This window comes from Delphinus delphis, chromosome 7, assembly GCF_949987515.2.
Source record: "Delphinus delphis chromosome 7, mDelDel1.2, whole genome shotgun sequence".
Classification (NCBI taxonomy): domain Eukaryota; kingdom Metazoa; phylum Chordata; class Mammalia; order Artiodactyla; family Delphinidae; genus Delphinus; species Delphinus delphis.
The window spans coordinates 109,418,973-109,432,573 of NC_082689.1; the positions used below are offsets into that span (position 1 = coordinate 109,418,973).

The following is a 13,601-nucleotide window of genomic DNA, read 5'->3' on the forward strand; positions in this document are numbered from 1 at the left end:
TAAAGAGCAAATTATTGAAACACATACACTTAGTTTTGTCTTTCGTCTTCTTTTATCTGAAAGTCAGCAGACAGAAGAGCTCCCAGCTCTGGAATAACCAGAATAAGCTTTGGTGACCTCAGGAACAGAGCAAGTATACACAGCAGTGTTAGAAAAGCATATTAAACTCTCTCAATGGAGAATAATTTTGTTCTTATCTGTGCCTTACTTTCAAATTTTGCCTCTAGTCCACGGAAATTTGCTAGAAGAGAGAAAGGGGAGTTAAAACTGAAACTACGATCCCCCTAATTCCGTCAGGTTACATTTTGACTGTATGCTTCTCCCTTTCAAAGACCAAATGTGGAGGTGACTGCTTGACACATACACCTTCAAACAGTGCTGGCATAAAAAATAATGATCTTCTAAGGCAAGGAAAGTCATCGAGAAAAAGCCTGAAGCATAATGAATGAGGTTAGAACCGCTAGGTGCTTGCTGGAACTCTAGTTTCCGATTAGAAACTAGTCAGGGTAACCCTGTAACCCTGTACAAATGATGCCCCTTGTGTGAACTACTTCCAGGACTGCTGGGAGAAGTGAATAAGATAATAATAACAAATACAAGCACAGAGCCTAGCACAGAATCGGCGCTCAAAACAAAAGCAGCTATTATTGCTATTACTACTACTTTGCAATCAGTTTGACACAAAAAGAAAAGTAAATTAATTCTCTTGAACCAAGGGGCTTATACTTCTTGCATCTCTTTCTGCTTGTCCTTTATGTTTAAAAGTTTGCTTGCTGGGTAATTTCTCTTCTACTTTGAAAAGACTGTGTCTTGAAAAGGTGTGGTCTCCAAGAAATTGACACCTTTTAGAAATGTTGAAAAGGCCTGCCATTTATGTCAGCTCAGGGCAAACTCTTCTTGCTGGCTACAGTAATCTAACAATTCCAATCTTTACGACTGTCGAGTGGTTAAAAAAAGATGGGATTTTCTAATTCTTCTCCCCAGATGTTTACTACTGAATCACCTGTGAAGCTCAATTCAAAGAATGCTAAAATAAGGTGGAGACCAGGAGACACTCTAGGGTCGGTACCAGTGTGGTGAAGTTCTTTTGAGTTGGGGAGACCTCCCGCAAGCCTTATCTCACCTCTGGACTCGTCTTCCACCTCAGTTATAAGCAAAGACCTCTAAGTCATTCTTGAACAAGAGCTGCATTGATCATCCATCCTAGATTTTCTACATACATCCCAATTCCAAATATTATTTTATATCAATTTTAATCCTGGGCACTAGTACTCTAAGGGAGCATAAAAATTCATTATCAGATGAGAAAGTTATGCGACTGTCACCCTATGCATGCAATACCCCAGATTTCTAGACAGTCCCAAGTATCTGATTTCCTTTCAGACAATGTGCCCTGATTTTTAGTAGCTGCAATCAGCCCACAACGGAAGCCTTAGCTGCTCAGATCTCTGCCAACTGCCCAACTCCCAGCAGCTCTACCCCTCAGCCTGGACTTCTCCTTGTCCACTCCCAGGACCTTCTCTAATAATTTGACCCTCTAGCCTCAGCAACTGGGACATGCCCAGGCTGCGCTGACCTACTCCTAGTTACAGCTTGTATGACTTGTATCTGGCAGATGCCTGGTTACCCCAAGCCTGAAAACACACAGAACTGAGTACCTAGCCTGTCAAATTCAATGACTTCTCTCTTGATTTGTCAACCCTACACCACTTCCTTAGGACAGTAAAGCTGTATGCTGCACTGCTTTATCAGTGAAAAACCAAAAGTAGCCTAAAAGATTAGCAAGATGGGTTTGCTTAAAAAAATATGGTACAATCATATTACAACACAATATTAAGTCACTGAAGGATGTTAACTCAAATGAATTATCACCATGTTTAGTAAAACACAAACCCAACAAGGTATAAATGAGTGTGATCACAATTTTGATTAAAAGTTAAAAAACAAAAACAAAAAAACACCACCACCTCCAACAAAACCCTCTCCAAACCAGTAATAATGTTTATGTACACATATATAAAGGACCGGAAAGAAATAACCCAAAATGTTAATATTAAGGTGCGGGGGGATTACAAGTGACATTAATTTTATTTGTGCTTTTCGTATTTAAAAGTTTATATAAAAACATGCACTGCTTGTGCCATTTTAATGTTATTTTAAAAGCATTCCATGGAAAAAATTAGCATATAAACATACAATGTAGCACAGGTTACTGCATTATTTAGAAGCGAAAAATCAGAAACCATAGAGGAATGAATAAACAAATTATATATTCACATGATAGACTATTATGCAGCCATTACAAATGATAACTCTATAAGGCGGTTTAATGAGAAGTGATCAAAATTCTATACAATGTAATTTTAATTATATTAAAATATCAATAGAAAACAAGGCAAAAATTTTATCAAATTGCTTTTGAGTGGTGATTTTCCTCTTTATAATCTCAAAATTTTCTACAATTGTAAGCAGAAAAAAACTAAGTTTAAAGCATTACTGAAAATACATGTAACACATCAAAACTGTTAACAGTGGTGACTTACACAGAGGAAGAGCAGGACTTGGGGAGTGGGGTTTATTCTCTAGTATATTTACTCTCGTAATTTCAAAAATAAAAATTACATTTAAAACAAAAAGAGTTTCATTTGAAAGCCATTTACTCACTCCAATTTTCTTCTTGGGAAACATGTTTTCTAGTAACACTCATTAGTGTCTGTGCAATGTGAAAGCCTTGAGTGCATATGTAAGGAAACTTCTTGAACAGGAAAACAGTGTCAGGTGGTTTAAGGACAATTTACTGAAATGTAACATGGGACTACCAGCCCCCAAAACATGCCTTATTATTATTTTTCTTTTTTTGACAGAGCTCTGTAAGCCAGACACAGGCCAAGATAAATACCCGCCCGTTTTGATCTGGGGAGTGTTGGGGATGAAGGAGAAGAACTCTGCTTGAATTCCCCTCTCATCACGCTGGCCACCTCGTGCTCTAGCAACAGGCTGGGCCACCTCTGCCCACCTCCCCATCACCTACAGGGAGGGTGGGATCAGAACCAGCAACACCAGCAGACAGGCACATGCCCTTCCAAAGAAGACTGGCCACTAGGATTTTTTATTACGTTTTTCACTGCCCTATTATAGTTCTTGATTCTCAAAATAGTGTGCTGGGGTAGAAAATGTATTACGAAAGAGAGGAATAAAAGGATGGAAGAGACAGTGAGAAAAGTAAAGGTAAAGAGAAACAGGGGTGGTGGGGGGGAAGGAGGGATATCAAGGGACATGGAAATGGAAAGAAGAAAAAAGGGAGGAAGGGGACTTCCCTAGCGGCCTAGTGGTTAGGATTTCATGTTTTTCACTGCCGTGGCCCGGGGTTCAATCCCTGGTCAGGGAACTGAGATCCCGCAAGCCCTGAGGTGTGGCCTAAAAAAGGGGGGTTGGGAAGAAAAAAAGGGAAGGAAGTAGAGGTGAAGAAATTCTTAGCACTGAACCAGTGCTCTTCTACCCTTTATTTATTCTCATTAAGTAAGACTGTGTGCTTTGTTTTGATAGTAGCTTAACAACAAAGTGAAACGGCAGGCAGGTGAGTGTGTCTGTGGAAACAGCTGCCAAAGCAGGGGTCGCGGAGGAGTCACAAAAGGAAGGCAACACACTCAGACAGATGCTCAGGAGGGCACTGCCGCAGAGGCGCCACCGTTAACCTCCGAGCACAGCAGGTCAGTGAGTCTGGCTTTATGAATGTTTCAACGTCGTCTTCATTTCCGACCATGAACTGAATATGTATTAATTAAATTTATCTCCTAAATATTCAGTGTCAGGCTTTATGCAGTGAGCCCTCAAATGCAGTTATTGAGCCACTGACAACAGGAAAAGAAGCCACCTCCCTTTCACCAAGACGTTACTAACCAATTACATGCCTGTAAGGGAGACCACTCGGATTCCAGGCCCTAACAAAAACCTTTTTAATAAAAAGGGTACCAGTCAGAAAGACCAAAATGCCTAGCCGTGAGGTAATTATCTATTAGTCTCTAGGAAGGGAATCCCGTATCAATTTCTCAGTATTCAAGAGGACTAGAATGTCACTAAGTGCCTGTTGGGGTCATTATTTCATGAACTAAAAGTGGTCCTGGCCTTTTCTGGTTAAGAAAGCACACACACACTGTTTTCACTCTAGCTGCTGACAACTCAAGCCCATGCACAGAGCATGCTTCCTTGGGGATACCTCCCGGACACGCTCTGGTAGGGCCAGGCCTACAGGGGCATCCTGTTGCCTTCAATGCTGAACTTGACAGCACGGTGCACTTTGCTGAGTCGTTTCTGTTCTGCAAATCGCCTCTTATGCTTTTCCAATCGGCTTAGGCCCTTTTTAAGAATACCAGGCTAGAAAGAGTAGTTTGAACGGAGAATAAAAAAAGATTACTGAGAAGCAATAAGGATCACCGAATAGTATTTACAGTGATGGCAGAAGTGTCTACCCTAATACACACTTCACAACAGAATTACTTAAAACAGCTGAATAGAAAGGGAGGGGTAGGTTGCAGAAGCAGGTGAGTTTTGTTTCTCAGGGTCTTAAAAAAAAACGACTGTACCAAAACACTCTAGGCTTCAAGATTCAGTTGAAATAAAGGGATTAATAAGAGGAAACTTCCCAACTTGATAATGTTTCTTTAAGTCTGAAGTAAACCTCATCAGCAATAAGTGATCTGGCTAGATAAGTGACCAGAAAATAGCTCTCGTCAAATCAGATAAACCTTAAGAGCTGTTAAGGGTTATTGAACACGAAGTAAAAGACGAACAGTAATCTGCATTTCAGATCCACCTTGCTGTCCCCCTGCTTGCTTACCCTGGACGACTCCATTTCCACATTCCACTTGGGCCTGACAACATAGTCCTTGTTCGAGGGCATGGGGACCCTTGCCCGGGCACAGAATCCAGGATCTCCAGGTCTAAGAGCCCTGAGAACGGGAAGAAGAGCATTCTGCTTATGTAGCCCACCACACCCGGGTCCATCCCATTCGGCTGCGTATCTGTGTCAAACCTCCTCTGCCCTCCCGAAGTCACCCGCTCCAGCATCCTGCTGTCTGTCTTAGATGGCCTCATCATCACTCACACTGCTGTACCAATGGCTCAACTTCCCCCTCAAAGCCAACTTCCTCTGCATTTTCAGGACTCCTTTTCACCTCTCCTCAGCTTCAGATATAATCGCATCTCTCCTTTCTAAGGCTGGTTCCTCCATCAGGACTCTGAATCTCAATTTCTCTGGTCTAATAGAGTCACTCATGTGTTCACTTGTGAGGTGTAAAACCAGGGAGTCAAAATGACCCCCCGGACTGAGTATGCCCATAAAGCAGTTGACATGGTTTTGCATATGCAACTCATACAGTAATTTTTTGGTCTGTTTCTTGTTTTTAAAAAAGTTCGAGATAATTATAGATTCACATGCAGTTGCAAGAATTAATGCAGAGAGATCCAGCGTCTCTCCCAAAGGTAACAACATGCAAAAACTATAGTACAATATTACAACCAGGATATTGATGTTGCTATAATCCATCAATTTTTATTTACATTTCCCCAGTTTTACGTGCACTCATCTATCTGTGTGTGTGTGTATTTAGTTCTATGCAATTTTATCATGTGTGTAAGTTCGTGTATCCACCACAGGATCCCTCCTATTGCCCTTTAGTAAACATGTCCACCTCCCTACTCCATTTGCCCAGTCCCTAGCCCCTGGTGACCATGAATCTACTAACTTCTGTAATGCTGGCGTTTGAAGAATGTCATATAAATGGAATAATACACCATGTAACGTTTAGAAATTGGCTTTATCCACTCAACATAATGCCCTTGAGGATCCAACCAAGTTGTCACATCTATCGATATTTTGTTCCATTTAATTGCTGAGCAGTACTCTATGGTATGAATATACCATGGTCTGTTGAACCATTCACTTGCTGAAGGACATTTGGGTTGTTTCCAGTTGTGGACTATTACGAATAAAGCTGTACTACTAATGGACAGGTTTTTGCACAAACATAAGTTTTCATTTCTCGAGGATAAATGCCTAAGAATCTTGTGCAAGTGCTGGGTTGTACGGTGGTTGCATGTCCAACCTTACAAGAAACTGCCGAACTATTTTCCAGGGCAGCTGTACCATTTCACCCCGCAGCAATGGATGAGTGATCTAGTTTCTCTGCATCCTTGCCAGCATTGGACGGCATCACATACAGTAACTTTTATGTACAAATTTGAGAACTATCGTGCTAGACTAACCTAAGACTATCATCCTTCAAAAGTAAAGCCTATTTGATGTCTGGGAATTCGAATCATTCAACCTTCAGGTAACTAACCACCTCAGTGGTAAACGGAGGGTGGGTATTTGCGGGGGTGGGGGAAGAAGAGGAAGAGAAGGCTAAAAAATTCTGAAATTGTTTCTATTCCCTTGTATGGTTTACTCCATTCTTAGTATCAAGCTTCTGTAACTTTCATATACGTGAACTGAAACTTCTATAACTTTCATATACGTTAACTGACTAGAAAATCTCCCACAACTCTTATTTTTCCCCTGAAGCCACTGTCAGCACACCTGTCCACGAGCAAACGACACTTGCTCCCTCTAGCTCATTTCTCGTTCTCCTTTTGCGATCTGGGTGCTGCCTGATTGCCAGCCCTCACTGCACAAACCCCCGTGAAGCCTACCCCCATGGCCCTCTCCAGCGTGGCCTCATTCTCCTCTGGGTTCTCCTCCAACGTGTAGGACCACATCTGCTCACTGGCCTTCACTGGCTACACCCCTTTTCAAAGGGTTCAGTTTATTTCTTACTCTATACTCTCTTTTTTTTTTTTTTGCGGTACGCGGGCATCTCACTGCTGTGGCCTCTCCCATTGCGGAGCACAGGCTCCAGACGCGCAGGCTCAGCAGCCATGGCTCACGGGCCCAGCCACTCCGCGGCATGTGGGATCTTCCCGGACCAGGGCACGAACCCGCGTCCCCTGCATCGGCAGGCGGACTCTCAACCACTGCGCCACCAGGGAAGCCCGCTCTGTACTCTCGAGTCAACAATCTTTTCTACGGAAGTAGCTATCAAATCTATGTCTCTAGCCCAAGTTCCAGTTCTAAGCACAGGATAATTATAGGACTATCTCAGTCACCTTACATTTAATATGCTCAAAACAGACGCCAGCTATGTTTTCACGTCTACTCCTCCTCTCCACTCTAGTGAAGGGTAATACCATCATCTCAGTTGCTTAAGTTTAAAATTCTGGGTGGTATCTTCAACTCTAGCCAACTTCTCGCCCACCCAGCCAGACTCCTGGCAGTTGCACACCTGCGAGGGCTCCTCACCCTTCTGCTTCTCCGTTACAGCCTCAGTTTAGCTGTATCACTGCCTTCAGTTCCTCTGCCCTGCAACCCATCCTACATCGTGCTACCAGCAGAAGCATTCCAAATCAAGCTGACGACTTCACGTCCATGCTCAAAAACTTTCTAGGAAACCACAAAGAGAAGTGAGAATTCCTCATCTTGACTTAAAGCACTTCAGAATTTGGTCAACAACTGCATTTCCAACCTTATCTTCCACCACCTCAGGCACCATACTACTGCCCGACTACCTGCCATCCCTAAAACAGGCCTTGCGTGCTTACCCCACATCTTTGCTTAAGCTCTCCCCTTTGCCTACAATCCCTCTGAAGACTTTCTGAGAGAATGGACTACTTTTAGTTTGATTCTGTATTTTCAGAGTTTACCACAGAGTCCAGCACATAGCAAGCAGCAACAAAATCTTTACTGAATGAACTATTTCTCAATATTCTTGTAACCTCCAGGGTACCCACAGAATGTGAATATTCAATAAATACTACACTAGGAATCATCCCCTGCCAATGTGAACAGAGCATCATTTCATTTGCTATTTTTCTTAAAACAAAGCAGCAAGCAGAACATTCCCAATACAGTCTACATTGAAAATCAATACAAAACTCTTACTTTTCCTCGCCTGTCAGCACCTTTTCCAAATCTCTTCGGGGTGTCTGACCACCAGTGCTGGGAAAAAAGTAATTGATGAGTTATCAGGAAATGTCAGGACCTTATAACTAAGGAAAAAAGAGCAAAATGAAATCTCAAACTTAGACCACCATTAGGTCCTTTACACTGGATCAGGGAAAATAATTCCTAATATTGTATTATAAAAGTACTACTTATTTTAATGATCATTTGCACACCAGGTTTCACTCACCTGTAATGACCCTGCCATCTTGGGTGCAACTGCATCCAGTTTATTGACACAAATCGAAAATGTTTTTTTCTCTTAAGGATCTGGAAATGGGACTGAGAAAGTTTTTTCTGCAGGAGGCTGAAACAACCTAAGCAACCTCCAGAACGGTGGCAGAGGCCAGATCCAACCAGAAAAGCCTGGGAGGGGAGCGGGTGTGGAGCTTCACTGTACACTACCACATTTAAACTAAAAAGTATCATGAACTACAAGACATATCAAGCAGAGGAAAGACAAAATCCTACCATCTTGTAGGTTTCTTAATGATCTTAATTACCAACCCCCGCCCTGAGTTATCGCAACAATAACGTTTACTCCACTTACTCATACCTGTTCCCTCCTACCTGTTCATTCTTCGCCGTTGAGGCATCTGTTCTAGGTCTCTCTGCTCCCTTTCTTCTCTTGTCATTCCTTTGTAGTTTGAGGTAAGACCAAATATAGGCCGAGACCATTCATCTACAACAGAGAAAAATTAATTATTTAGCCCTTAAAGTAGCATTTCTACTACCATTCTTTGAAATAATCATACCCTAGTGTAAAGTCATATTCTAGGCATTAAGAACATTCTTTCCTTAAAGATAACATTATTTCAGGACCATCTGTAGAATAAACACAGCATGATATCAGCATCACAACTAGCTCCAGCTGATTCAGAAAATTCAATATAAAAAGGTCATTTAAACCTGTAATCACCATAGAGGCTTAAAGAAAGTAACATCTAACTCACTTTGAAGGTCATCAACTAGCTGTGTTATTTCATAAAGACAGTTTAATTTCTAAATTTAGTCTCTTGAAAACAGAAAATCTTTTGTTTTTTTTTTAAATTGAAGTATGGTTGATTTACAATATTTAGTTTCAGGTGTACAGCATAGTGATTTTTTTTTTTTTTTTTTTTTGCGGTACGCGGGCCTCTCACTGTTGTGGCCTCTCCCGTTGCGGAGCACAGGCTCTGGACGCGCAGGCTCAGCGGCCATGGCTCACGGGCCTAGCCGCTCTGCGGCACGTGGGATCTTCCCGGACCGGGGCACCTGTGTCCCCTGCATCGGCAGGCGGACTCTCAACCACTGCGCCACCAGGGAAGCCCGTGATTCTTTTTTTGGCAGATGCTTTTTCCATTATAGGTTATTATCCCCTGTGCTATACAGTGTATCTTTATTGCTTATCTATTTCACGTATAATATTTTGTATCTGCTAATCCCATACTCCTAATTTGTTCCTCCCCGCTTCTCTCTCCCCTTTGATAACCATTAGTTTGTTTTCTATGTCTGTATGTCTGTTTGTTTTGTATACAGATTCATTTGTATTATTTTCTAGATTCCACATATAAGTGATATCATATAGTACTTGTCTTTGTCTGACAAGTACTATATGATATCATTTATATGTGGAATATATATTTCACTAAGCACAATATTCTCTAGGTCCATCCATGTTGCTGCAAATGGCAATATTTCATTCTTTTTTATGGCTCAGTAGTATTCCATTGTATATATGTACCACATCTTATTAAGCCAACTGTCTGTTGATGGGCATTTGGATTGCTTCCATGTCTTGGCTATCATAAATAATGCTGCTATGAACATTGGGATACATGTACCTTTTTGAATTAGAGTTTTCATTTTTTTTCTGGATATATATCCAGGAGTGGAATTGCTGGATAGTATGAAAGTTCCACTTTTAGTTTTTTAAGGAACTTCCATATTGTTTTCCATAGTGGCTGCACCAATTTACATTCCCACCAATAGTGTAGGAGGGTTCCCTTTTCTCCACACCCTCTCCAGCATTTATTAGTTGCAGACTTATTGATGATGGCCATTCTGACTGGTGTGAGGTGATACCTCACTGTGGTTTTGATTTTCATTTCTCTCATAATTAGCAATGTTGAGCATCTTTTCATGTGCCTGTTGGCCATCTGAATATCTTCTTTGGAGAAATGTCTATTTAAGTCCTCTGCCCATTTTTTTAATGGTTTTTTTTTTTTTTTTGATATTGAATTGCATGAGCTGTTTGTATATTTGGGATATTAACCCCTTGTTGGTCACATCATTTACAAATACTGAAAACAGAAAATCTTGAAATTCCTCTACTTTCTTACTCTAACCAAAAACAACTCCCTTATTACTTGTCAAAATGGTCTAAATCTTTAAAAATTACATTTTGATAGTGCAGATGTAGGGTCTGTACTTCATTAAGTCTAAGAAAGCTGCTAAGGCGATCACACAAAAAAGTACTACATGCGCACTGTTTAACCAGTAAAAGTTCAAAGGTGCCAGCTGATGTCTTTGTTCTTATCACTGCATTGTATCAAAACAAGAAAGGACCTTTACAGACAGAACACAGGTGTTGTCAAACTAAGAAGGAAGCAGGGAGTCTCAGGGGAGTCTATATCTCTTTAAAAACTGATCCGCTGTCCCCAACCCTGGATTCAGAATCACCGGTAGTACATGACAGGTACCAGTGGGAACAGTTTGCTTCTCTCTTGCCTAGGGCAAAAAGAACGTCGAGAACCACTGCATCAAAGCATCAAATGCTTATTGTTTAATAGGCAATAAACTACAGATTATTAATAAGATCGAAGATATAATACTTCTCTAGTTTATAAAAAAAATTAAATTTCTCGAAAGGCTTTTGATGATCTTAAACATTCAACAGAAAAATAACTACTGTATTCAGATACAAAAGTAGTTACTATTTCAAATTAGTGTTGAAGTTTAAAAATTTCTTTCCAACACAAAGCACAGGAAGAGTTAAGGAGGATGATGAAGACGCATGTGGTGTTCATAAACAATATGGCAACTGAGTAAATGAACTTCAGTTAGATTCCTCTGGATTTCGCTGTTATCATTAAGTAGTAACACACAAAGGCTTTGGAGACCATTATAAAAATAACAACAGTAGCAGCAGTGGCTAACATTTCTTGAAGACTTACTGTATTCTAGGCACCATGCTTTACATACACCTTCTCACTTATTCTTTAAGACAACCCAAACTAAACACATAATTCTCTGTTTCACAGAGGAGGAAACCAAGGCTTAGAGTTTAAATCACTAGCCCAAGGATATGAAGTAAGGTAGGTGGTAAATCTAGGATTTGAACCCAGGTATGACCGACTCCAGGGCCGACATTCTAATCCCTCTCTCTCTACATGCTCCTGATCCATGATTAGAAAATGCATCATTTTACTTGTTATATACTGGATAGCATACTTAAATATACTGAGAAGCATTTTAAGTCTAAGGGAAAAAAGCTTAGTACCTATAAGAAGGTATCAAAAAATTTTCCTACTCCATTTCATTGACTCATTTTAAATGAAAATCAGTAAAAATATAGTTAGCTTTTATATATACATGTCTCTGTATATACATAAACACACCAAACAAAAAGTAAAATGTACATACTGATTAATTTCCCTGCCATGTCCTTGTTGGACCTTGATTCCTTGGGGTGTTTATAAAGATACATCACTGCTCGTCCAATCCCACTATGCTTCAGGGTCTCCTGGCTCACACTAGGTAGCTGGGGAACATAAACACAGACATACATATTAATCATTCTGAAGCTGGGAGTCCTGCCAGTCTACTCTAGCGGGCCTGCAAGACCTGGTTCATTCACAACAGAACAAATAACAAAAAAGTTATATTTTCAAGGATCTATGGACACTGAACACAAAGATACTTTGTGTTTACATCAGTAGTTGAGAGTTCAGTACTACCACTGAGTTGAAGTAAAACTTAACAGTGAGAGAAAGTGTGAACTAAGCATCCTCAGAGGTTAGCAGCTTAATAAATCAAGGGTCCTCTCAGGCCTCTGAACCAAACAGACCTAAGTCTGAACCCAACCACAGCCATCTGCTAGCTATGTGACCTTGGACAAGTCATTTAACTTCTCTGAGTCTTAATTTCCTCATCTGTAAAATGGAGATAATACACCTACCTTGCAGGTTTGTTGTGAGGAATAAATGAACCTATATATTTAAAAAACACCTGGCACGTAGCAGGTTCCTCGGGAATTCCTTCAGAAGTTAAGTAGCTTGCCCAAGGTGTCTCAGCCACATAAAGGTGGCCCAGATCAAGATTCAAATGCATGCTTATCTGATGCTGAAGCTGGTGCTCTTTCTACTTCAAGTGCCTCCCTACAACATGCCCACTACTAGACTACTCTTCTCAGATAAACCAGAGCTACTCCAAGATCTTTTTTCCTTCAATACCACAGTCACACGAAGTTTTAAAAGGCCTTCCTTTTTTTTTTTTTTTTTTTTTTTTCTTGTGGTACACGGGCCTCTCACTGTTGTGGCCTCTCCCGTTGCAGAGCACAGGCTCCGGACGCGCAGGCTCAGCGGCCATGGCTCACGGGCCTAGCCACTCCGTGGCATGTGGGATCTTCCCGGACCGGGGCACAGACCCGTGTCCCCTGCATTGGCAGGCAGACTCTCAACCACTGCGCCACCAGGGAAGCCCAAAGGCCTTCCTTTTATGCTCATTTTATTTGGTATGTTCCTAATAAACACACCTAATAAAACTCCTCTTCTGATAGGCTGTGGCAGAGAGAATATACAAATATATGGCAAAATACAGAGGTTATGATAATACAAACCACAGTAGATAACTAATGAAGAGCAAACAAGTCAGATTATCTGCCTCTGACCTCTTGCAGAATCTTCAACAGCTCTTCTCGAATCTTTAGTGCCGGCAAACTCCTATCTGGTAGAGGGGAGAGCCATTCTTTGATGGCAGACATCACACCACTGTCAATAAACGTTTCTTTAAGGTCCTGCCTGTAATAAGAGGAAGAATTAAAAAAAAAAAAAATCAAGTCTATGAATGTTGATTCTATTGTAGCTTCCTTTGGATTTTCTTACAGATTTAGTGATGTTTCCAAAAACTGCTTTTAAAAACTGACTCATATACATTATTTACTGAGCACCTATTCATAGGCTTCAACAGCCAATATGAAATTTAGTTCCTATTTTCAAGAAGCAAACAGACTTGATAGGTAAAGATGATGTGTTAAAGGAAAAAAACCCCACCAAATTGCAAAAGGTAATGCTGATATGAATGGTACAGGCTGTAAGAATAATGAGCTTTAATTATTACAGCTAAGAAAAAAAAAATGTTTTATCTATGAGAATAGTGATCCTCAAACTGTTTCAAGTAAGACAGAACCCAGAACTGTGCTATTCTTTGCAGGACACCAGGGAGAATACCATTCTCCTAGCAGAAAAAAAATCCCAATGAATACTGATACTATTCAAATTCCATTTTATGTACTAGAATCAATTATGATAACAGGGAACATGACATTATATATATGAAATCTGGCACAGATAATTTTTTCTGTTGG

The 13,601-nt window shown here is 40.7% G+C and overlaps 1 protein-coding gene across 4 annotated transcripts in view; it reads right to left on the reverse strand.

The window, feature by feature from the left end:
• Positions 1 to 13,601, reverse strand: part of IWS1 (interacts with SUPT6H, CTD assembly factor 1) — a 65,464-nt gene that overhangs the window by 17,465 nt on the left and 34,398 nt on the right. For 3 of the 4 annotated variants that reach the window (XM_060016977.1, XM_060016974.1, XM_060016975.1), the window contains exons 9-13: positions 12,906 to 13,035; positions 11,660 to 11,777; positions 8,606 to 8,717; positions 7,976 to 8,032; positions 4,838 to 4,949 (exon numbers count right to left, since the gene is read on the reverse strand). In XM_060016977.1, coding sequence (XP_059872960.1) covers positions 4,838 to 4,949; positions 7,976 to 8,032; positions 8,606 to 8,717; positions 11,660 to 11,777; positions 12,906 to 13,035 — 529 coding nt within the window. Of the gene's footprint in view, positions 1 to 4,216; positions 4,375 to 4,837; positions 4,950 to 7,975; positions 8,033 to 8,605; positions 8,718 to 11,659; positions 11,778 to 12,905; positions 13,036 to 13,601 lie in introns of all 4 variants that reach the window. The other variant, XM_060016976.1, reaches the window with a different exon arrangement.